General features: G+C 47.7%; 1 protein-coding gene across 3 annotated transcripts in view; it reads right to left on the reverse strand.

The window, feature by feature from the left end:
* PPP1R36 (protein phosphatase 1 regulatory subunit 36) overlaps positions 1-24,771 on the reverse strand; it is a 284,578-nt gene that overhangs the window by 117,191 nt on the left and 142,616 nt on the right. For all 3 annotated transcript variants that reach the window (XM_069207337.1, XM_069207338.1, XM_069207336.1), the window contains one exon: positions 1,732-1,774. In XM_069207337.1, coding sequence (XP_069063438.1) covers positions 1,732-1,774 — 43 coding nt within the window. The remainder of the gene's footprint in view (positions 1-1,731; positions 1,775-24,771) is intronic.

The raw sequence follows: 24,771 nt of genomic DNA on the forward strand, positions 1-24,771 counted from the left end.
TCAAAGGACACAGAAGGTGAATGTACGATCTTCAGGGTGAAATTCATTAAAGTGTTCTACAAGTGGCGCCCTGAGATCAGGTTTTTGTATGTTTCGATAATGTTCTTGAATCCTTGTTTTTAGTGGTCGAGTGGTACTTCCTATATAGACTTGATGGCAGGGGCACTTGATTAGGTAGACTACATTAGTGCTTTCACAGTTAATGAAGTTGCAAAGTTTGTGATGGTAAGCGTTAATTAAAATCTTTTTCGATTTGGAAAGGCATATTGAAACTCTAGTCACACCCACTGCCTGAGATGTGGGGCTATCAGATTTGGAGTCGCCCCTGCTGTCACAGACTGCTTTCTGGAGGAAGGAAAGGGCAGAGGAGAGGGCACATGTCAGACTCCCAAACATAAACTTTAAAGACTGAGGATCTGGAATAGATCTTGGCAGTCGCACGGCCAAGTTTCGTCGGCGGCAGACCTGAGAAGACTGTCAAGTCAATGGTGTTTCAACTGCCATATTTAGATGTTACAGTCCTGCAGGTGGTGTACTGGCGGCGGTTCGCTGATAGAGGGAGGACATTGCGGGACCCAATGGACAGAAGTCAATGGCAGTGGCTACGGAACAGAGGTAAGTCTCACACACAAACACCCACCCACACACTGTACCTTTGCCATATTTGTCCCCCTGCATTACAACACACTACATACACACTGTTCCATTGCTATTCTACAACAACACATACATGCCAAATAACACATTGCCATACATCCATGGCACAACATACACACACCATTGATTCTGCACCCACACACGACAACCACAACACCACACAACTATACACTTGTCCACACAAATGCACTCACACACAAGCACAACTACACACATCGTGACAACAACCGCCACAAACACTAACACCTGACTGTTGCACGCAGCAACAAAACACACAATACAACATACACAACATCCAACCCATATGCAAGTGGCACACATATTGACACTACCACAGCAACCACTCCAGCTCCCTCCCCCACCCAACCAATTGTATTGCATACACACATACACGTACTGACTCACACACACAACTCGAAGCACAACATGACAGGTACAGGTACACTGGCAATGTGCACACGTGGACATAGCTGACAGGTGTGAATGTACCATCATTGTGGTGTCAGCCTTCATTGCCAATGAATGCTGGCACCATATTGACAGTCATGTATGTGTTTGATATGTGTTGTGTAGCAGCGTGTCCCCACCTGTGTCTGACCCACTCGTGTCCCTGACATATGCCACAGTAGTTTAAAAAAATTACTTTAACATGTATATGTCTGCAGTGGTCTTGTGCTCATGTGCAGTGACCCCCCCAAATGTGCACAGCCAATGCGGGTTGCCTACTTTTGTGTCCAGCGATTAGTGGGTGGGAGGGGGGTTTGTGTTTTCTCCGTGGCCCCATGGCAGCAGCAATGTCGTGTCCAGCCAGAAATGGAAGAAAGGTTTAATAATTGTTGTAGTTATGAAACATGTTTTGGACTTGTCTTTTGTCATAACGAACCATGAAATAATGTGTGCTGAATGGGATACATGCTTTGGTCTAAAGAAATAGTTGTAGAAAAAACTGCACATTTTTGTATATAGGAAAGATGAATTGAAAAGTCTTTACCTCACGTCACCGCATCAGAGCGACTCACTGAATTCTCACGCTCGAAGCAGAACGATAATTATGTTAGCATTCTTTCAACTTACCTCATATAAATTCCTATCTTTTTGTGTTGTTGATGCTTTGCTCCTACCAAATTAGATAAAAGAACAATGCATGAATGGGTGCACAACACCGTGCTATCATGATTAAGATTTTCCAATGCATATTAATCATGTACGTGTGTTCACATTCAAGTTAGACCTTTGAGGTTTATAGTACTTCAAAATGCTGTAATTTTCTATAACTCACAAAATAATTTGATTTGGGGTACGGCTGTTTTTTGCTTTTGAAGAATCTGGTTAGATCGAGCAAAACACTTACATTTAAAATCATTGAACACAGGTAACTAAGCTGATTATAAGTTTGCTTTCATAGTCTCTTATGATGGGAGATTCTGGGTGTAGGTAACAGTTGGTAAAGATGGGTGTTAGGAGAACGGGCCAGGTAGCTTCAGAATCTGTATCAATGACCTGCTTGGAACCTTTGGGAACATTCTCATATGAAGGTCATTTTCCACTCTGAATCCCAAAAGAAAGATGAGGTGTCTTAATTCACTAGTATGCACACAACACCGGACTCTACATAACAGAGCCCATACCTAAATTCATTAATAATGGATGACGTGTACTTTCTTTAAACAAAAACATCCCTTGCATTGAACTCCAGGCCTCCAAAAAACATAACCATCTCAATAAAATCCTGCAATCAAGCAAAGTTCTTTGATTATGTGCTGGGTTATCAACACAACTCATAATGCATTCAAATGTGTGTCCAAATTTGCCAACTTCTGTGGTCATCTTCTACGAGGAATCATATATTTCACCCACCATCAGAATTAATCTGCTTGGTACATCCCTTGATGATACTGTGCATTGAAAAAAAACATAGGGGGTCATTATGACCCCGGCGGTCGGCGATAACGTAGCGGTAGTACCGCCAACAGGCTGGCAGTACTTACCACCACATTATGACATTGGCGGATTGACTGAAGCCAACCCGCCAATGTACTAATCCGAACGCCATGGTGGTAGCAGCTGCATGGCTGGAGATAACCATCTCTAGCTGGCGGCTGCCATTGTGCCGCCTGCGGGATTATGACCCCGCCTACCGCCATGGTTTTCGTGGCGTTCGTAACACCACGAAAACCATGGCGGTAGGCCCAATCAGTGACAGGGAACTCCTTCCCTGTCACTGATAGGGGGCCCCCACCTCTCCAAAGACCCTCCCACCCGACCTCTCCAAAGACCCCCCATTCACATACACACACACACTCATTTACACACACATACACGCATGCATACATACATCCAATCACACACACATCCGCACACACTTCAAAACATAAAAGCAGACACGCATTACGATTTCTAAACATACACGCACTCACACTTCCATACATTCATGCACACAATCAACACTTACACATCCGTAATCAGGCACACACATACATGCACACCCCCCCCCCCCCACACACACAACACCCTCCACCCCCTCCCTTGTTGGAGACCCAACTTACCTGGATCCAGGGGGTCTTCCGGCAGAAGACGGGACGGGGCGCTGCTACTGCCAGCAGTGCCCGGCAGCAGAAAACCGCCAGGCTGTATTATTTCTCATAATACGTCTGGCTGCGGTCTACTGGCGTGGCGCTGCTGGTGGTAGCAGCGCAACCTTACCGCCATCCGCCAGTATGGCCACAGCCGGATTTCCGCCCTTCTTGTGGCGGAAATCCGGCTGTGGTCATATTATGGCAGACAGCTGGTAGCCGCGGAGACGGTCTTTTGGCGGCCGTCGCTGGGGCGGTAGGCCGTATTTACCGCCAATGTTATAACGAGGGCCATAATGTCTTCTGATTGCTGCTAAATAACAAATATGCAGCATTCGACCCTCTGTAGTAAAAGTTAATGAAACAGTTCAAAAGAAAAGCCATTACTGCACTGCTAATTACACTGTCTCCCTTGACTAATGCTCACCAAAACTACAACAGACACACTTTGGTAATGCCAAAATTGGGTAAATTTCTGAAGGTAATGCAGAAATACAAAGGGGCTTTCCAAAGAAGTGCTTTGAATGATTACAATGGTAACTGCCAGCAGTAACATTATGCATAAAATCTCAAACACAACTGGAAGAAGAATTGGCGCATTTGATATGTATCTAGTGTTCATACTTTTTGGGGACCTTTTCCAGGACTGGTAAATTTTGGTCCAGCCAAAAAACACTAAGGTGGTCATTGCATTCTTGGCGGTGTGGTCCGCTTTGCTGGCAGTGGCGGGAAAATCCGCCAGTCGGCATGGCGGGCAACACCTCCACATGAACAACACCTTGAGGGCCGCCATCGGTAGCCCTCACTCACCCCCAGGCTGTCTCCGTCAGGCAGCCTGGCGGTGGTCGGAATCATTATCCGACAGGGCAGCGGTGCTGCCCCTCGGATAATGATCCCCAATCCTCCAGCCTTTCCCTGGCTGGGAAACCCGCCAGGGAAAGGCTGGCGGAGGTGGTGCCCTGGGGCACCCCTCGGGCCCCTGCACTGCCCATGCACTTGGCATGGGCAGTGCAAGGGCCCCTGTGCAGTGCCCCATCGCGCAGCGCAGGTCACTTCCCGATCTGCGCGACGGGTACAGTTGCACCCGTCACACAAAGGTATTGACAGTGGCTCCATGTGGAGCCGCTGTCAATGTCCCGGCCAGGCATTCCTCTGGGCCGGCAGGCAAAAAAAGATTTATTAGAAGCAATAAGGAAAGCTTCTGCTCCCACAGACAAGGATCAACTCGGGTCATTTCTAGGCCATTTTGAATACTACGCTAAATTTGGGAATAATTTTCCAGAAAAGACAGAACATGTTAAAAAAAAAAAAACAATTGTGAAAAGGATGCAATTATTTGTGGGGAAAGGAAAAAACAGAAGTGCTTTGAAAACATAAAACATGATATATGTTCTGCCAAGGTTTTGACTTCTTTTGATACCAATTTCACATCTATTCTCACAGTAGATGAGAGTGCTGTAGGCGTGGGAGCTGTGTTGTATCAAGTTCAAAAGTGTGGAGAAAAAACAGAAGCTTTCGAGTCCTGCTGTTTAACTCAATCTAAAAAATATTGCTCTGTTTTAGAGGGAGGTGTTAGCTGCTGTATGGGAGGCAGAATATTTTAGGATGTATTTATGGGGGTTTCCAATACTTAAGCGCACAGACCATAATAAGTTGTTAAAACATTTATCCCCAGGTAGAACAGCTCGCCTACAAGAGTTCCAATATAGGATAGAATACATACCAGGTGTGAGGAATGGCCAAGCAGATGGTTTGTCTAGATTACCATTGCCATGGCAAGATATCAGCAAAGTTAAGGTGGAGGCTTTTGACAAAGAGGGAGCAGTTGCAAGGGTGCATGATTTGGTTGAATGGAGTCAAGGGGCAACTGAGAATGAAGAGTGGTTTAAGAGCATGGTAGAAGATGAGTTCCTACAGCAAGTATTGGTAATGATCTTTAAAGGGTGCAGGCCGGGGATTATGTTAACAGTGTTTGTGAGGCCATATATAGAAGTGGTGGTAGATGAACTGTCGGTGTGTAATGGGAAAGTAATAAAAAGAGGGGATACATTTGTTATTAAAATTAAGATATAGCCTGGCTGGAAAGGGAGCACCAACCGCAGTAATTTCTTTCCTAATAAACCTTTATGTTAAAACTTTCTACTGGTCTTTTAACTGTACATCATATGACACCACTTGGTAGGGTAGATGCAGAGATGGCAGAGTCCAGGTGTAGGCGCAAGATTGTTTGAAACCTATTGTGTCTCGGAGGCTTCAGATCAGGAGGCTGGCCATCTATCCCCTGGAGTCACTCTGGGGTTCTGGGATCAAGAGATGCAGGTCTAGCCCTTCTCACCCAGGTAAGAGGGCAGTAGGCAGCAAGTCAGCACAGCAGGGCAGCAGTCCTCCACAGCAGCAGTCCAGCAGAGTGGCAGTGATCGTGAAGGGTCTTTGTGATGTGCAAGTCTGGTAGGTGACCGCTCCTTCCCCTGTTTAACTCAGAGTGGCTATCCTGCTAAAACCTGCTTTGTCTCACTGTCTGGGAACAATACACAAAGACCACCTGCCAGCTACACCTAGTCATGTGATCCAGATTCAGGCTGCAGGCACCAAATGGTTTGGATGACAAGTTGCCAACTTTCTAAAAGTGGAATTTTTAGAAACTGTGATTAAAAATCTGATTTTATCATTAAAGAGGGTTTTTAATTACAATTCTTTACACACCAAAGTCAACCAGTCTACCCAGTCCTAACTGGAAGTTACAGCTTAATGAATGCAGTAAGGTGGCTCCAATGTTACCCTATGGCAGAGGTAGGCCGTGCAGTAAAGAAAACAAATTTAAGAATGTTTCACTACTAAGACATGTAAAATTTAAAAGTAAAAGTCCAACTTTTTAAATACACTGTACCCTGTGGGATGTTTAGGGCCCAACCTAGGGCGGACATTATAAAAGAAGGTTTGGCCTTGCAAGAGGTTTATTTTGCCACGTCGAAATGGTCGTTTAAAACTGCACACACAGGCTGCAATAGCAGGCCCGAGACAGGTATAAAGTACTAATTAGGTGGATGGTACAACCACTGCTGCAGGCCTACTAGTAGCATTAAATTGACCGGCCCTGGGCACAGCTAGTGCCACATTACTAGGGATGTACAAGTGAAGTAATTTTGCCAAGTGGGTGTAAACCAGTCCTACAATGTTTTATGGAGACAGCACAAGCTAAAAGCCAACAAAAACGGGTTCAGAAAACAGGATAGTGAAGTCAAAAAGTTTGGGATGACCCTGCAGAAAAGGCCAAGTCCAACACTTGCCTCTTAGTGACATAAGGACTTGGTTTAAAATGGGTGTCACCTTTTTAATCTGCACTTTTTCCATTAAAAAAATATCTGGATTAAAATTCCATATTAAATTCTAAACAGGTCACGTCAGTAGCAATGTACTCTATAAAGCGTGTATGTGTGCTCATCTTAATTGCTAAAACAGTGTAAGGTAAATTAGAAGAAAAATCTGGTAAGGAACACTATAGCCATTTTTTCAATATCTTCTTTTCTCAGTAGTCTGAGGACGTTCTTTTCCCATTGCAAGGAAAATACCATCCAGCTGCCTGTTTCAGGTGTCATACTGTTAAGGGATTAACCACTAACCTTCCCCCTCTGCCATAAAACACCGCACCAGTCTGATTTAATGTTTTTGTCTACCTATTGAGCCTGTACATAAGCAGCCTCTTGAAATACTGGCACTAACAAATCGAGCCCTTTGTGAAGGCAAAAACTACTGTGCAGTGTAAGGGAGTTCAGGAGTCGCCAAATGCCCATGGGGATCTTCTTGTTCGTATTGACAACGTAAATATTTTCTTATGTGTAATCTATATAGTCATCAAATAATTTGTCAGCATTAAACATTAGAATGAATATCCAGGATTGACAATATAGGTCCTCATAATCTAAGTTATGAGTAGCATACTACTGCAGAAGATATTGAAGCTGGAAAAAAAAAACAATCAAGTGTTCCTCAGACAGATAATAGTGGACGCTTTATCAGAATGAGCACAAGGTAATACATGAGGCTAAGGAAAGTCATTATACATCCTCCGTAGTCAAAGTCCCTAACCAAACTAAAGAGTTGTTCACAAACTTCAGGGAAAGAAAACAACAGAACCAGCTGGTCTGAAAGTCACCACTATGGCATCTGATCATTTACATGACAACTTGCATTCCTTCACTGGGGGCAAGAACTTGAAGGTCTGGGAAGATATCCTTTAGAAGCCAGAAACTTCTCCTTTTACTTCTGTGGAACCATGAGCCATTTATCACAGTCCATCAGCATTTGCCTCAATAAGCCTCAAACGACTGACCAAAGTAGTTGGAAAAACAAATCCATGATCCTTACTATGAATCACCAACAGAAGACTATAAAGCAACACGTTAGGCTAAGATATAATATACAGCTCCTTCTAACAAGGCAATCTTCTAAAATGACTAAAACAAGCTATTACCATTCTGTTGCTAGCCTAGCCTACAGCCAATACCCCTCACTGGGCAAATGGCAGCCTGTGAGGATTGTGGTGTACTACACTGACAAAACAGCCTTGGGACCAGTCAGGCTTGTTTATGAAGCCTCTAGCTTCAGTAGGTGTGGATTCGAGCAGCAAAGAAACTAGTGTAAAGTATTTAGTGGCATCAAACAACAGAATTAGAAAGTCACACAACATGAAAGAAATCTGACACCAATTTATAAAAATAGATTATATTTTTATGCATTTTTAGACACCAAGATGAGTAAAATCGACTAGAGGGCAAATGCAAATGTCAGCTGTTTAGTCCAAAGTGCAAACAAGCATTGATATCCCTACAGTTAGGAAACTTTTCAAATGTTTTATAAAGTTGTGATTGACTACGCTGGTCTGCACTGAGTGACCAATTCCAACAAGAAAGTCAGTGGGTCAATAAGGAATATTTGGACTGTTACCTTGTCTCTATGGATGGCCATTAATTTAACAAGGAATAATATTATTTTCAAACTTTATTTAGCATCAATGCCATAAAAATGATAAGCACAGTAAAAAAAAATTTGCTTGAAGAAAATACTATACAGACAGTGCAGCAGCAAAATGTATTAATCTGAAGTTCAGACAAGCAGTTAGAAAGAAGAAAATTATTTCGAAGATAAAAAAAATTGTAAAAATTGTCATCAAAGAGCAGTGCATTAAAAATAGACTAGGTGGTTTCAAGAGCTTTCTAAGTCAATCCTACAAAACTGCTGCCACAATGCAGTTTCGGGCAGTTTAAATCATTGAACAGACAAAGCCTAAAAATGCATGCAATATAATAAAACAAGATAAAATATTTTGTGAAACAAAGCACTATACTGTGGCGAGGCCCTCTTGAACCCAAGTTGGTTGCCCCAAGTTTTAACAGACATTTTACACACTTCGTTTGCATGATATTTTTCAAGGAATGTATTGTACAAGTTCCTTGTTTTAGTTAGCCTTTCCCCGACATGTAATCAGTACATTCTGTTCAAGGCTGGGAACACAGTACATGATATCCTAGTGCTTGTGTTGCCCATTCAGGAGACAAATTCTAACATCTAGGCATATCATTGCATCAGAGCTGTGCTTCTAACACAGTGTGGTTATATTATATAAATGATGCACTGACTCAGAAGAGGCTGAATCTTGACACCATTTCCAGGTATGGGGCTAAGGCTAATCCTATAGATCACGCAGGCAGAAGGTTACACCTGCTATGCTCTCAGTCAGAACATCTAGAATGTCTAGAGCTCATTTACCTTGGTTGGATTGTTCATTATCTTTATTACATTCATTATGCTGGTAACTATACTTTGTTTCTTCTGCCTAATTATCGCAGTTGATTCTCTCTATGCGTGATTACGACTGTTTCAATAAATGTATTGAAAACTTACCTCATATCTCTCTTGACTTTCGCCTGGGCATGCATGAATCATACAACAAAAGGGGGAGATCTGTTTCCACTAATGAGCAATTTCTAGATTATATATTTTTTAATTGCTCCCAAGGATACAGTTAAGAATAGATCATTGGCATAAACTTTCAAAACCAGGTAATAAACAGTGTCTTTATCATGAGATCTAAAGTGCACTGTGCATTCCACGCCAGATGTATAAGGAACAGAGGAACAGGAATATCTATATAACTACAACATTCTAAGTTGTGTAGAACTACGCAATTTTATAGAGGCCTGAGCAGAGAACAAGAGATAGTAGAACTCTAAGTGCGTAGATTTCAAATTGTTCAACAACCTGGAGCAGTGGTGTGATGCGGGTAAAACTCTTTGGATTCAGGAGACCCATTCATTATACTTAGACCTCTCAAAGGGTCCACTATATATAAGTAAAGTGTCTGCCCAGATGGTATGTGAATATATGGTTGCATTTGGTTGATGGTGATTTCTTCTTTGTGTGCTATTGATAAACACTTGGGCTATTGGCAGTAAGTATGGGTTGCCAAGGGTTTCTGCCTTATAAACCACATCCTTTCCAGGATTTTGGCTACAGCACAGGCGTACAATGGTCTAGGGACTGATCTTAATATTCTTAGAGCTTCAGAATAACTCTGGGTACCAATCTGGGAGCGGGCTCACTTGATTCAGGACAATCTTGAGTGGACGTAAGCTGGACAGACAAAAAAAACATATGATACAGTTGTGTTAAGGATTACAAACTGGTCATGTTAACACTGGCGTGGATGAAGGTCACCATTTGGTCATGAATGTATTAAGCAGAAGTGTTCCTAGCCTAAACTGGATTTATAATTTCCTATCTGCAGGATTCAAATTAAGTCCAAATCGAATTGGAGCCCATTATAAATCTTAAATGCAGCACATTCACTGTACACTGTGCAAGTATTTATGTTGCTGGCATCTTTCTGAGCTATTCAAGACCAGTATACGTTGTTCATTTTCTCTTTAGGAGGAAAGCAGTCAGTCGAGAAAAGGTTCCACAGGTCATGTAAGCACAAAGAACTCCGCAATTTGTTGATATTATTAAGGAACTCTATTTTGTGGAATCTGTGCAGCACAGTTATCTCTTGCAGAGCATCAGCATACAGGGCTAGTTCTGGTGTAGCTCTTAATCCTCCTCCAAAACAAGACAGGTCTAATTCTTGCTTTGTATAAGATCAATCTCCTCCCCATATCAAGTTTAAGCAGGTATGCCGGGGAGCTAGTGGGGAACATGACTAGACTTCTTATGAACTTGTTTATTGTTCTTGGCATGTCCGCTAAGTTGTGAAAACCCCAGAGCTCTGCCCCATGAAGGGCAGCAACCACTGCTTTAACATCATAGAGCTGTAAAGCTAGAGCAATAGGCTTACTGAATGATGCACAATGTTCTTTCAGTATAGCGCCTTTAATTTGTTTATGTTTTAGAGAAACATTTTCAATGTGCGTTTTCAACCACATTTTTGAGGACAGCCGGATTCCTACATAGTCAAAGGCATCTACTTTCTCAAGCTCAGTTCTTCCCACAACCATCCTTCCTTTAAATGATTTATGTTGGTTGATGGTCATGTACTTGGTTTTAGCAGTGTTTATTACCAAGGTGCACAAAGTACAAAATTCTTCAAATCGGTTTAGTAGACACTGTGGTGCGCTCAGGGTATGGGACACTAATAAAGTGTCAGCCACAAAAAGTAGTTTGGTATATTCATTCTAGCCAGGATGGAGCATCACTGGGGCGCACTGACAGAAACTGAACTGTCTCATTAAGATATAGCGAGAAGATGGGAGCCAGAACACAACCCTGACGAAAGCCCTTGCTGACCCGGAAATGGATTTGTAAGCTGTATCCTCATGGAGTCAGACAAGTATGGAAAGAATATTTATGGGCATCCCCATGTCCCTTAACACCTGCCACAGCTTCTGCTGGGGTACCAAATTGAAGGCAGATTTCAAATTGACAAAGGCCCCCTATAAGTGACGCTTGACGGTTAAAATGGTCTTCCAGTGCAATGCCAGGAAATGAAAAATCTGATCTATGGTACTTTTTCCCTGAATCCAGCTTGCAATGTGGAAAGTATGTTATCTTCGATCCACTTGTGTATTTTTTCCAATACCACCTGGCAAAAAACCTTCTGAATGGTGTCTATCAGACGTACAGGCCTACATTTTATAGGAACATTTTTGTGTTCTTTTTTGTAAATTGGTACAGCCTTGGCTCCTTTCCAGGAGTATGGAACAGGTGCACCTCTTGCAATTGCATTGGTCAGCGATAGTATATATTTTAACCAGTTTGCCTTATCACTGATATAAATATCTCCTGGTAAGCCATCTGGTCCAGGTGCTTTACCATGTAAGATAGCATCTAGGGCAATTTTAATACTAGATCACCCTGTGGAGCATCATGCTTCGAAAAAGTAGCGCAACTGGGGTCTTGGAAATTGTTGCAACCTAGCCCTTTTTGTAGGGTCATCCCCAATCTTTTTGCCTCCTTCCTCCTAATTTGTTTGACCCGTTTTTGTTTGCTTTAGGACTCTGGGCACTTTATCACTGCTAATCAGTGCTAAAGTGCATATGACCTCTGTGTAAATTATATTGATGATTGGTTTATTCCTGATTGGCATATTTGATTTACTAGTAAGTCCCTAGTAAGGTGCACTAGAGGTGCCTAGGGCCTGTAAATCAAGTGCTACTAGTGGGCCTGCAGCACTGCTTGTGCCACCCACATTAGCAGCCCTGTAAACATGGCTTAGACATGCCACTGCAGTGTCTGTGTGTGCAGTTGTAAACTGCCAATTCGACCTGGCAAGTGTACCCACTTGCCAGGCCCAAACCTTCCATTTTGGTACATACAAGGCACCCCTAAGGTAGGCCCTAGGTAGCCCCATCAGTAGGGTGCAGTGTATTTAAAAGGTAGGACATGCACAGGTGTGTTTTACATATATTAACAGTGAAATACTGCCAAATTCAGGTTTCACTGTCGCAAGGCCTATCTCCCTTATAGGTTACCATGGGGGCTGCATTTAAATAACTTTAAAGCACAGATTCTCTTTGAGGGCAGATAGAAATATGGAGTTTGGGGTCTCTGAACTCACAATTTACAAATACATCTTTTGGTGAAGTTGGTTTTTAGATTATGAGTTTGAAAATGCCACTTTTAGAAAGTAGGCATTCCCTTGCTCAAACCGTTCAGTGACTCTGCCTATTTGTGGATTTCCCGTCTGGGTCAGTTTGAGAGTTGGGCTGTTTACACCTCTCCTCTAGACAGCGACACAAAGGGAGCTGGGGTGTAGCCTGCATAGCCAGATGAGCCATCTGTGCTGAGAGGGAAGGGAGGAGTGGTCACTCACACCTGAAAGGGCTGTGCTTGCCATCACACAATGCAGTCTCCAACCTGGTGTGTGTCTGGGGCCTGGCCTGGACAAGGAAGGATCCTGCAAACTTGTGAGATTTTGCTTTGAAGTTTGCCAACTTCAAGGGTAGAAAGGGGTATAAGTAGTAGTATAAGTAGTAGACCTGAAATGCCAGACTATTAGAACCTTTCTGGAATCAAAAGGAACCTCTGCCAGGAGAAGAGCTAAAGAGCTGAAGGAGGAGTACTGTCCCTTTGCTGTGTTGCTTTGCTGGACTGGCCTGCAGTTGCTGCTTCTGCCTCGAAAGAGTGCAAAGGGTTAACTTTGATGTGTGTCCTGCTTGAGAAAATTCTCCAAGGGCTTGGAGAAGAGCTTGCCTCCTGTTGGAAGTCTTGCAGGCACCAAAGACTTCAGTTTCCTCGACCTGCAGCACTGGGAACTGTGCATTTTGTGCTGGTCAAGTGGAGAAACAACAGCAACGCCGGCAATCAACACCGCTGGCCTGCACCATGACCTGCTGACATAGCACGGAGCCGTACTGCCCTGCTTCGCACTGCGAAACTGGTCTCACCGACACCATCACTGGACGACTTCATCGAGCCGTATCTCATACCGCGACCTCTGGGCCCCACACTCCGGCATCGCCTTGCTCACACCGCAGCCTGGGCATCCCCGACGACGACGCTCCTGCTGACACCGGCGTCGATACCTGCACCGTGGCCTATGGACACCGCTCGTGAGGAGCACGAAGCACCGTCCCATCCCGCACTGCAGCCCGGTCCCCTGACGCCAGCACCTTCGACTCCAGTGTCATCACCAGGCCTCCCTGCCTGCACCATGGCCTGTGGACACTGCTCGTGAGGGTCTCGAAGCACCGTTCCGCACCGCCGGCTTGGGCCTCCGCCAACAGCGCTTCAGCAACGACAACACTGCTGCCTGCACCGTGAACTGGTAACACCACACGTTGCAATGCCCCGCTTTACACCGCAGCCCTGGTCTCACTAATGCCGCTGGACACAGTCACCGAGCTGCTGCCTGCACCATGACCTGTGGGCACCGCACGTCGCATTGTCCCACTTCGCACCGCAGCCCCAACGCCATCAATACTAGCGCTCCTGACTTTATCAGCACGGAGTTCGATCTGCAACGTGTGTGACTTAAAGGGCCCGACGACCCCTGCACCAACTCCGGAACCAACACCACGACGTCAGCGACGCTGCTCTCCAGAGCCCACCGCAAGGATCACACCGCTCTGCAATTCCCAAGGTACTGTCTGTTTGCGGGTCTCCCCGACACCGTAGCTGGCCTGTGACGCCGCGGTCGGCCTGAACTGTTTTTTTGTTGATCACGATGCCGTGATAGCCCCAGGTGGAGCTATCGACTTCAAGGAACTGTATTTTTGAGTAAATATTGCAAAATTCATATCTTGCAACTATCTTTAACACTATGGTGGTCATTACAACCCTGGCGGACGGTGTTAAAGATGCGGTAATACCGCAAACAGTCAGACGGACAAAAAAAGGGAATTATGACCCTGGCGGAAACCGCGGTACAGACAAGCAGCGCGGCGGTCACCGCCAACAGACAGGCGGGAGACAATGTACCGCCCACAGTATCACAACAGGCCAATCCGCCACCTTTTCCGGGGCGGATTCACCGTGGATAAAAACACGGCAGAAAAGCTATTGCTATGGGAAAACGCTCACCTTCTACACATCCCACGAGGAACGACGACTCCATGGACCCGGAACTCCAAATACTACCTGCCCTTGTCTTTCTGCTCCTTCACGACCAACAGCGACGTAGGCGCAGAAGATACCGGTGAGTACAGCACCTACGACACGGGGGAGGCAAAAGTTAGGGGGACACCCACCAAACACCCCACCCTCCATATTACAACATACACACCAATGCAGTCACAAAAATCACAGTAACAACCCACAATTCCCCCGGAAGAATGCAAAGACAATGCGAATTTCGGTCAAACTTTGTAATGTGCCAATATACATGTCATACAAAAATATCCAAATATATGTATTCTAAAATCACTCTTATTTACATATATACAATCCAAGAAGTAGTGCAGATATGTACACAACAATGTCCGTGCACAAACAGTCCAAAAATGCATGGGCGAGGCCCACAATAGAGACCTGACCAAAATCGCAGAGAACACTGCCGGGGCATCAGATAGAAACACTACAGTCACCTCAGGGGGAAGGGAAGGGGGGCACCTCAGCCACATGAATGCAAAGCCAGATCCACGACGGGGCTCCATGCCCAATGATGTATCCTGGGGAGTGCAAAGCCACAGTCTCTCATGTCTCTACAGTGGGTGGGTTTCCCACTGTCACATCCTGGGGAGTGCAAAGCCACAGTCTCTCAAGTCTATACAGTGGGTGGGTTGCCCACTGTCACATCCTGGGGAATGCAAAGCCACAGTCTCTCAAGTCTCTACAGTGGGTGGGTTGCCCACTGTTCAATCCTGGGGAGTGCAAAGCCACAGTCTCTCAAGTTGATGCAGGTCCATACTGGTACTGGGGGGTGACTGGTGCCCAGACTGGATGAGTCTCCCCGTGAAAGGTAGTGTCCTGTCACTGTCCCAGCTGCACATGGGATAAGGATGCCTGATGTGGTGGGCCATTCATTCCTACCCGGTGCATTGCCCTGTTCAGCGGTGCTATGACATGGCGGTCTTTGCCCTCTTCAGCGGTGCTTTGAAGTGGCGGTCTTTGCCCTGTTCAGCGGTGCTTTGACATGGCGGTCTTTGCCCTCTTCAGCGGTGCTTTGACATGGCGGTCTTTGCCCTCTTCAGCGGTGCTTTGACATGGCGGTCTTTGCCCTCTTCAGCGGTGCTTTGACATGGCGGTCTTTGCTCTCTTCAGCGGTGCTTTGACATGGCGGTTCTGATACGGACATTGGTGTGTGGCATGACGATTTCCACACTGGACATTGGTGTGTGGCATGACAATCTCCATACTGGACATTGGTGTGTGGCATGACGATTTCCACACTGGACATTGCTTTGTGGCATGACGTTCCATCAGTGCCCAGCGGGGCTGTGGCATCCTGGCCCCGCCTGGGCTGTGACTCTGGCGGTGGTCTCTGGACCAGTGACGATACTTGAGCCCTCCTGGGCTGTGACTCTGGCGGTGGTCTCTGGACCAGTTACGATACTTGAGCCCTCCTGGGCTGTGACTCTGGCGGTGGTCTCTGGACCAGTGACGATACTTGTGCCCTCCTGGGCTGTGACTCTGGCGGTGGTCTCTGGACCACTTACGATACTTGTGCCCTCCTGGGCTGTGACTCTGGCGGTGGTCTCTGGACCAGTTACGATACTTGTGCCCTCCTGGGCTGTGACTCTGGCGGTGGTCTCTGGACCAGTGACGACGGTGTTGGCGGTTGTGTCTGGACCGCCGGAAATGATGGCGCACTTCTCCGCCGTGACACTCACAACAGGCTGGGCAGACTTCCTCTGGACCTTCCCCACCTTTTTTGGAGTTACAGCTGACTCACCAATCGCCTTCGATCCCATTTCACTTGCTGTCCCACCAGGAGTCTTGACACGGTCCCGTCGTCCACTCTCCAATTTCGGAGCCTTTACAGGGGGTGGGCTGCCAGTGCCTTGGCTCCGGGTCCTACCGCCTGCCCTGGTGGCCGGTGCACTCCAAAAACCTTGAACAGGCACCACTGGTCCTGGAGGCTTTTTGGCTGAGGCGCTACGACAGGACTGATGAATTGGAGGAGGGGGGGGTGGGGGCAAAAAGGTCAATTTGACAGAGGGACAGTTTCTGACGAACACTGGGATGGGTAGCTGGAGGGGGTCTGGGAGTGGAGGAAGAGGAGGTGGTTGTAGGAGGTGTCACTTTAGCTGTTTTGGGTGCAGATGCAGGTACTGGAGGCTGTCGTGAGGTGGATGGATGTTGGGTGAGTGATTGCCGGCGTTTGTGCACTTTGGGAGGGGGCGTCACAGACACACTGGGAGAGGACACAGGGGACGTGTAAATGGCAGTGGAGGTGGTGAGTGCAGGTGAGCGGCGTGTGGTGCTGGGTGTCCTGGTGCGAGTCCTAGTGCCTGTAGATGTGGTGCATGCAGGTGTGTGTGTAGACGAGACTGGGAGGGAGGAGGGAGAAGAGGAGGAGGGGGACACAGTGGAGACAGTGGATGTTGCTGTGTCTGTATGGGTGTGATGCTTGTGTGAGTGCCTGTGGTGTGTGTGGTGCCTATGTTTGCTTGAGCTACTTGTGTGTGTTGACTTGTCTGCATGCTGGTCTGTAGGTGTGCTTGGAATGGGCTGGGATACAGGGAATTGGGTCTGGGTGGAGGAAGTTGGAGGGGGGAGGCTGGACACAGGGACAATTGCTGCCATCAGTGCTGAGGCCAGAGATTGCAGGGTTCGCTGAAGGGCAGCCTGACCAGAATTGATGCCCTCCAGGAATGCATTACCGTGTTGCAACTCCCTTTCTACACCCTGGATGGCATTCACAATGGTAGACTGCCCAACAGTGCGTGACCTGAGGAGGTCAATGGCCTCCTCACTGAGGGCAGCAGGGGTGACTGGGGCAGGGCCTGAGGTGACTGAGGCGAAGGTGATGCCCACCCCCCTGGTAGTGAGCGGGCACGGGGCGAACGCTGAGGGGCTGCTGGTAGGGCGGTGCTGGTAAGGGGGGGGGTGGCGGCTGTACCTGTAGAAGTGGGGCGCACAGATGGTGCCGCCACCACAGGGGAGCTCACATCGGCGGACGAGTCTCTGTCGCTGGTTGGTGATCCGGTGGCAGACGTGAAGCTTCCCTCGCCCTCCGTCCCACTGGTCTATTCAGAGTCTGTGGTGTGGCCCTCCATGGCCATGTGGGATGCAGCTCCCTCGTGCTCCGGTGCCACTGTACCTCCGCCTGTTGATGCTGATGTACAAAAGGACAGGGAGAGCAGGAAAACGGGGGAAGACAGAACAAAGAGAGTTTTAGTGCATGGCATACCGCTACCGTTGGCGGACAAGACAGACGCAGCAGCCCCATGCACAACGCCGCGCTCCTCCCTCTGCACATGCAATTTCATGGATATGGCCTACATGGCAATTGTGGAAATCTGCGCACATGGATGCCACAGGGGCAACTATACCTCAACTTGCTAGTTTTCTGAGGTGGGGTAGAGTGCCACATGGCCTACATTACGGAGGGGCCTTGCCTAACTAACTCGCCCTGGCCTACGGACACCCACAGCCCACCTCCCCCACCCAGACACCTCCACTGCACGCAAGGTCCGCAGAATGAGGTTGGACTCACCCCCTTGCGTCTGCTGTAATGTCCTTAAGCACCCATCCAACTCCGGGTAGGCCACCGCCAGAATCCGGAACATCAGGGGGGTCATGGTACGGCGGACACCCCTCCCACGTTGGGAGGCCATCCCCAGCTGAGCCTCCGCCGTCTTCTTGCTGCAGCGGCGAATGTCCTCCCATCTCTTCCGGCAGTGGGTGCCCCGTGTCTGGTGGGCCCCCAGGGTCCGGACCTCCTTTGCGATGGCACGCCAAATGTCCCTCTTCTGGTGGGCGCTGACCTACATGACATGCACAAGGGAAGAGGAACAGTCATTACCAATTGCACCATCAATGTGTGTGGCCCCCTCCTTACTCTGACCATGTGGCCCATTTATTCCCATGCTTTACTGTCGTATGACTTCTGCCCCCTTCCCTCTTCCACCCAGCCCTGTCCACCCAGGCCTAGCCCCTACAACGTGCTCCCTGTGTACTAACCTGTTGGTCTGGAGGACCGTAGAGTAGCGTGTACTGGGGGAGGACCCCATCCACAAGTTTCTCCAACTCCTGTGCAGTGAAGGCAGGGGCCCTTTCCCCAGACGCAGCAGCCATCGTCGCTTCCAGACCGAGGTCACAGCAGCACTAGCAGTGTAGGTCCTCTCCTATCGAAGGTCAGGTATCTAGTGATTGAACAGATAGAAAATGGCGGTGACGTCCGCGGCGGTGACGTCCGCGGCGGGGCGCATCATCACCGCCGGCGCACCTGTTCATTGGCTCCTGGGACCCATAGGGTCCATTGTTAACCAATGCAGCATTGCGCCGCGCTCTACGACCGCCTACCGCGATGGTGTGCAACGCCAGCGCTGTTACCCCACAATCCCATTGTCCCACTTTAGAGGTCAGGCAGCCGCCATTTCAGGTGCCCACATGGATTCATTTTCAACTGCGTCACACATACTGAGGCCTACACTCAGCACACATACAGGAAGGGTTTATTGTCTGGTGTAGTCTTGTGTGTGACTGTGGGTACATACCTGGAAGAATAGTGACTGTTTCTTCGCTGTTGTCCTTCGTAGGCACCGTCAGCTGGGACATATGAGAAGATGGCGGATTCCGCCGGTGTACCGACCGCTGGTGGACCGGTTGACAATGGAGGAGCGACATTTAATCGTGACTTACAGGTTTGACCGTGCCACAATCCAGGAACTGTGTACCCAGTTGGAGCCAGAGCTGATGTCACCAATCCGCCATCCGACTGGAATCCCCCCTGACGTGCAGGTGCTGTCAGTGTTCCATTTCCTTGCAAGTGGGTCATTTCAGACAACAGTGGCCATGGCATCAGGGATGTCCCAGCCTATGTTTTCCAACGTGTTGTCCAGAGTGTTGTCTGCCCTGCTGAAACACGTAAGGGGATACATAATTTTCCCTCAGGTGGAGGATTTGCCTACAGTGAAAGGTGACTTCTATGCCCTTGGACATATCCCCAACGTCATAGGTGCCATTGATGGGACCCATGTAGCTCTGGTCCCCCCCCCAGGAGTGAACAGGTGTACAGGAACCGGAAGAGTTATCATTCCATGAATGTCCAGATGGTCTGTTTGGCAGACCAGTACATCTCCCAGGTAAATGCTATGTTTCCTGGCTCAGTGCATGACGCCTACATCCTGCGCAATAGCAGCATCCCTGATATGATGGGTGAACTCCAGAGGCACTGTGTATGGCTATTGGGGGACTCTGGTTACCCCAACCTTTCCTGGCTATTGACCCCAGTGAGGAATCCCAGGACCAGGGCAGGAGGGTTATAGAGCGCACCTTCGGCCTTCTTAAGGCCAGGTTCAGGTGCCTCCATATGACAGGTGGATCCCTATTCTACTCACCGAAGAAGGTGTGCGACATCATCATCGCCTGCTCCATGCTCCATAACTTGGCTTTGCGACGCCAGGTGCCTTTTCTGCAGGAGGATGATCCAGATGACGGTGTTGTAGCAGCTGTGGAGCCTGTGGACAGTGATGAGGATGAAGCTGAGGAAGACGAAAACGACAACAGGGAGTCAGTCATACAGCAATATTTCCAGTGACACACAGGTGAGAACTTTTTCTTTTTTACCATTACATTAACTTTCACACATCTACCTCTATCCTGTACCTCCATTTCACTCACTATTTGTTAACTGAGTTGTCCCCTTCCATTTCAGTTTCACAAATGTGGTAACCTACGTGTCAACTGTTTGCATCCTTGAAGGGCTTGTGATGTGTGACATAGGTATGTTAGCCTTCCAATGGGTAACCCATTATGAAACTGTAATTGATAATACAGATTTACTAATCATAGACTGACTCCATTTTTTTTTGGGTGTTTCAAGGGTGTTTATTTAAGTGCAAACAAATGAAGGGGGGTTGTAAAATGGTGATGGGTGATGGTGGAGGAATGTCCATGGCAGAGTCCAGTCTATTAGTCTCACAGGTACACTGCACATCTGGGCATTGGAAGTGGAGCTGGGGCTGTTCCGATTTGGGCAGGGTAACAAAGTGGGACAGTAGGAGGACTATCAGGGTGGTCTTATTTCCTGGCGGGGGTCTTGCCATCTTGCTCTGTCCTGTTCCTGGATCTCAGGGCCCACTTGCGTGGTGGTTGTCCATCTGCAGGGGGTGGGATGCTGGTGTGGTGGTCCTGTGGCGGGGCGTCCTGTCCACTAGCGCCGGCGGAGGTGGTGGGCAGTTCGTCGTCCTGGCTAGTGTCAGGGGCCCCTTGGAGTGCCACGGTGTCCCTCAAGGTCTTTTGAATGTCCGTCAGCACCCCTACGATGGTGCCCAGGGCGGAGCCGATAGTCCTGAGCTCCTCCCTGAACCCCAAATATTGTTCCTCCTGCAGACGCAGGGTCTCCTGCAACTTGTCCAGGACCGTTGCCATCGTCTCCTGGGAGTGGTGGTATGCTCCCATGATGGAGGAAAGGGCCTCGTTGAGAGTGGGTTCCCTTGGCCTGTCCTCCCTCTGTCGCACAGCAGCCCTCCCAGTTCCCCTATGTTCCTGTGCCTCCGTCCCCTGGACCGTGTGCCCATTACCACTGCCCCCAGGTCCCTGTTGTTGTTGGGGTGGTGGGTTAGCCTGGGTGCCCTGTAGTGGTGGACACACCGCGGATTGACCTGTCCTGGGTAGGGAGGTTTGAGCCCGCTGGGTGGGTGCTGTGCTGGTGTTACCAGAGGGTGGAAGCTCGGTGTTGGGCTGTGGCTGGGAAAGGGGAACCGACTGTCCTGAGGCCCACGATGGTCCGGGCTGGTCATCAAGATCCAGTGGGGCAGAGCTGCTGTCGTCACTGTGGGCCTCTTCTGGGGGTGGAGTGGTGTTGTCTGGACCCTCTGGTGTGGTGACGTTCCTTCGGGTTCCTGCGGGGGTATAAGTACATGATTATTGCATGTGTGTGTTTCATGGTGTGCAATGGTTGGGTGTGCGTGAACCCCAGTGCAGGCATTCCTGTGTGGGGGCTTGTGTGCTGATGGTTGGGGGGTGTTCTGGGTCTGTGCAGTGGGCATGCTTTGGTGATGGGTGTCCATGCTTAGTTATGTCATGCAGGGCTTGGGGTTGGGATGGGTGGTTGGTGTCATGGGTAGATAGGTGAGGATTTGGGGTGATAGGGGAGGGTGTGATGGTGGGGGTGTGTGATATCAAGCAGGTAGGGTGGGGGTTATGATAGTTAAGATTTGACTTGCCAGTGTCCGTTCCTCCAACGACTCCTCCGAGGCCCTCAGGATGCAAGATGGACAAGACTTGCTCCTCCCATGTTGTTAGCTGAGGGGGAGGAGGTGGTGGTCCGCCGCCAGTCCGCTGTACCGCGATGTGGTGCCTGGATACCGTTGAACGCACCTTCCCCCGTAGGTCGTTCCACCTCTTCCTGATGTCCTCCCTATTTCTTGGGTGCTGTCCCACAGCGTTGACCCTGTCCACTATTCTTTGCCATAGCTCCATCTTCCTGGCTATTGATGTGTGCTGTACCTGTGAGCCAAATAGCTGTGGCTCTACCTGGGTGATTTCCTCCATCATGACCCTGAGCTCCTCCTCGGAGAAGCGGGGTGTCTTTGGCGTGACATGGGGTGGTGTGTGTGATGTGTGGGGTGGTGTATGTGTTGATGAGTGTGGTGAGTGTAGTGGTATGTGGTGTTTTGTGCTTGGATGTTGCGTGGGTGATGGTGTTGTGTGCCTCTGTGTGATGGGGTTGTCTGTTCTGTGCTATCTCTCTGGCCTTCGTTCGTGCATTGTGGTCGTAGGGGTTTGTGGGTGATGTGGGTGTGTGTTTTATATTGTGTTGGGTGTGTGGGAGTGGTGTGGGTATGTGTATCAGGTGTGTGTATTTTGAATTGTCCAATGTGGCGGTGTTTTGGAGGTGTGTGTGTATTTTGAGCGCGGCGGTGTGTACCGCCAATGGAATACCGCGGTTGAAAGACCGCCGCGTGGATTCATGGGTCGTAATAGCATGGGCGTGTTTCTGTTGGCGTGGAGGTGGAGGATTTGTTTCCGCATGTTTATCGCTGACCTTTGGTGTGGCGGTATTGTGTGGGTGTCTGAATTTCGGCGGATTCCGTGATGTGTGTCATAATAGCTGTGGCGGTCTACCGCGGCCGCAGCGGTGTATTGGCGGTCGTCTGCACGGCGGTAAGCACTTTATACCGCCAATGTTGTAATGACCCCCTATATGTTGGATTTTTATCGTTTTGGTCTTGTTTTACACAGATAAATATTGGCCATTTTTCTAAAACTGGTGTGGTGCCCTTTTGTAGTGTTTTCACTTATTACTGTGTGTTATGTCCAAATTCTTTACACAGTGCTTCTGAGATAAGGCTGACTGCTTGTGCCAAGCTACCAAAGGGGTTATCCGAACGGGTATCTCCCTTATCCTGACTAGAGTGAGGGTCCCTACTTGGACAGGGTGCAAACCGACTGCCAACTAGAGACCCCATTTCTACCAGAAATCATCACAGTATGGTGCCTTAAAGTTGGTCAACCAGGTAAGTAGTGGATTGTAGTTTGCAGGGTGCACTTTGGCCCCTCTAAGCCCGCACTGCCACCAGAGCCCAGAATATACAGGGATGTTTTTCAATACATGATTTAAGCCAATCACACGATCTCTTCTCATCCCAATCCATGTTTGCTTTCTGTTTTACATTTTTATACACTTTCCTCATGTATTTTATCTGCCATGAGTTTTTTGATCTGATAGCTACTGCTAACTGCCTTCTGGCCTGCCTGCATTCCTTATGAAACCAGTTTTTGTTGTTGTGAGGGTTACTCGTGGTTTTAGGGAGTGGGGGCTGATAAGTGGAGCACTGTATGATCAAAGAAGTGGGAGAGGATGCATGTAGCTTCTTTTATACTAATATTTTTTATCAAAAATGCATTAAGATTGTATCTGGCACTCAACAGATCTAAACTAATAATAGCCAGAGTGACAGGCCCTGCTGCTAAGTGCCATTTGAGTCTGTACTTGTTGTTGGCTAACTGAAAATCCCTGGTTAAAATTTGTGGAATAGGACCCATGGGGATTTCTTTTGTTCCCAGAATCATGACATATAAAGGCAAAGGGGTTAGGATCACTCTTGGCCCTTGGCTGAACTTCCAAGTCCCCCACTTTGTGCCAAAGTCTAGTGTCAATCAATGTATAATCAAAGCAGCTCTCATGGTTGAATTTATTGAATGTAAACGCCCCCCCTATTATCTGCTTTTGTTCTGCTGTTTGTTGTCCTGCGTTTTTATTCTAACGACCGGGCCTTCAACTGCAATGCTGCTTGGGTCCACTATTTTATGTGAGCTAAGTCAAAATGAGGTATATCCCAGTGCTCATCTTCTTCGAGGTTAGTTCAAGTTCACTGTGGATCAGGGGTACAAAAATAGTGCTTAAATCCAAGGCGAATATGACTTACTGTAAGTTTTGCATCTTCTCCCAATATCTTTCTAGTGTGTGGCGTGCTTCTGATGATTTACTGCCCTTTAACCCTCTAGCGTAAATGTTATAGATATTAGCACTGAGACCGCCATTTGACCAGAGTTGAATTCACAGGTTATGTAGAAATTTGATTTCTAAATTGCCTATTGTGCAGTTAAGTGAAGTTTTAGACCATATTAGCAGACCTCCATATAGCCGGCCACAAGGATTTGCCTTGGCCAGAATCCAATGATTAGTAGAATCAGCCCTAAACACGGGTTCTATATCAATGGAATATGCAAATATCAAATGTTTCAATAAAATCATTCCAATCTGGTAGTTGAAGTTTGGACTATAGACCTGCCACATTCCAGGAAACCACTGCTAACATGTCAATTGCATCATTTTTTAAAAGTATTTGTTAAATAATGGTTTCTATAGATAGTATTGGGTGGTTAGTGGAGGCGATTTTGGCCTGGGCAGTTTGTGGCACATTGTTTGTAAGCTGTGGGGTCCTCCCCCTAGTGGCTGGAACGAGGGGTACGTTTGTCAGCTTCAGAGCAGTAAGTATTCTTCTGGACTAGGTCTTTCACCTATTTCGACTTTTTTTTAAAAGTACATACTGGGTAGGAAAAGGGAGTACTTCTCTCTAGGCAGGCACTCAAGATCCCCCAAAACAGTCACATGCGGGCTGAGAGTATGGTCTTGGATTAGTGTTTATCGTTTGTGTCTATGCCCGGCAAAATTTAAATTGGACAGAGGAGCCATTTGGAGGACAGGTGCTAACATCAGGAGCCACCAAGCTGTCAGCTAATTTTCTATCTGCTAATGCCGGCTCAATGAAATTAGAATCGTTGACATCGTGTATTTTGGCACAGACGATGTCTTCTATGATCACTGCTCTATAGCTCCTTACATGTCATACCCAGTGGACAACCTTATTTTTTTGAGAATCCTCAAATCTAGATGCAAAGGAAAGTTTAGGAACTTTGACCATATAAATCTGCCCTGGTAAGGACAAAGTACTTTTGTGTGCTTGTGAAGTAGTCTCTGCAATGATTTCTGGAG

Source organism: Pleurodeles waltl, chromosome 9 (genome assembly GCF_031143425.1).
Source record: "Pleurodeles waltl isolate 20211129_DDA chromosome 9, aPleWal1.hap1.20221129, whole genome shotgun sequence".
In the NCBI taxonomy this organism is placed as follows: domain Eukaryota; kingdom Metazoa; phylum Chordata; class Amphibia; order Caudata; family Salamandridae; genus Pleurodeles; species Pleurodeles waltl.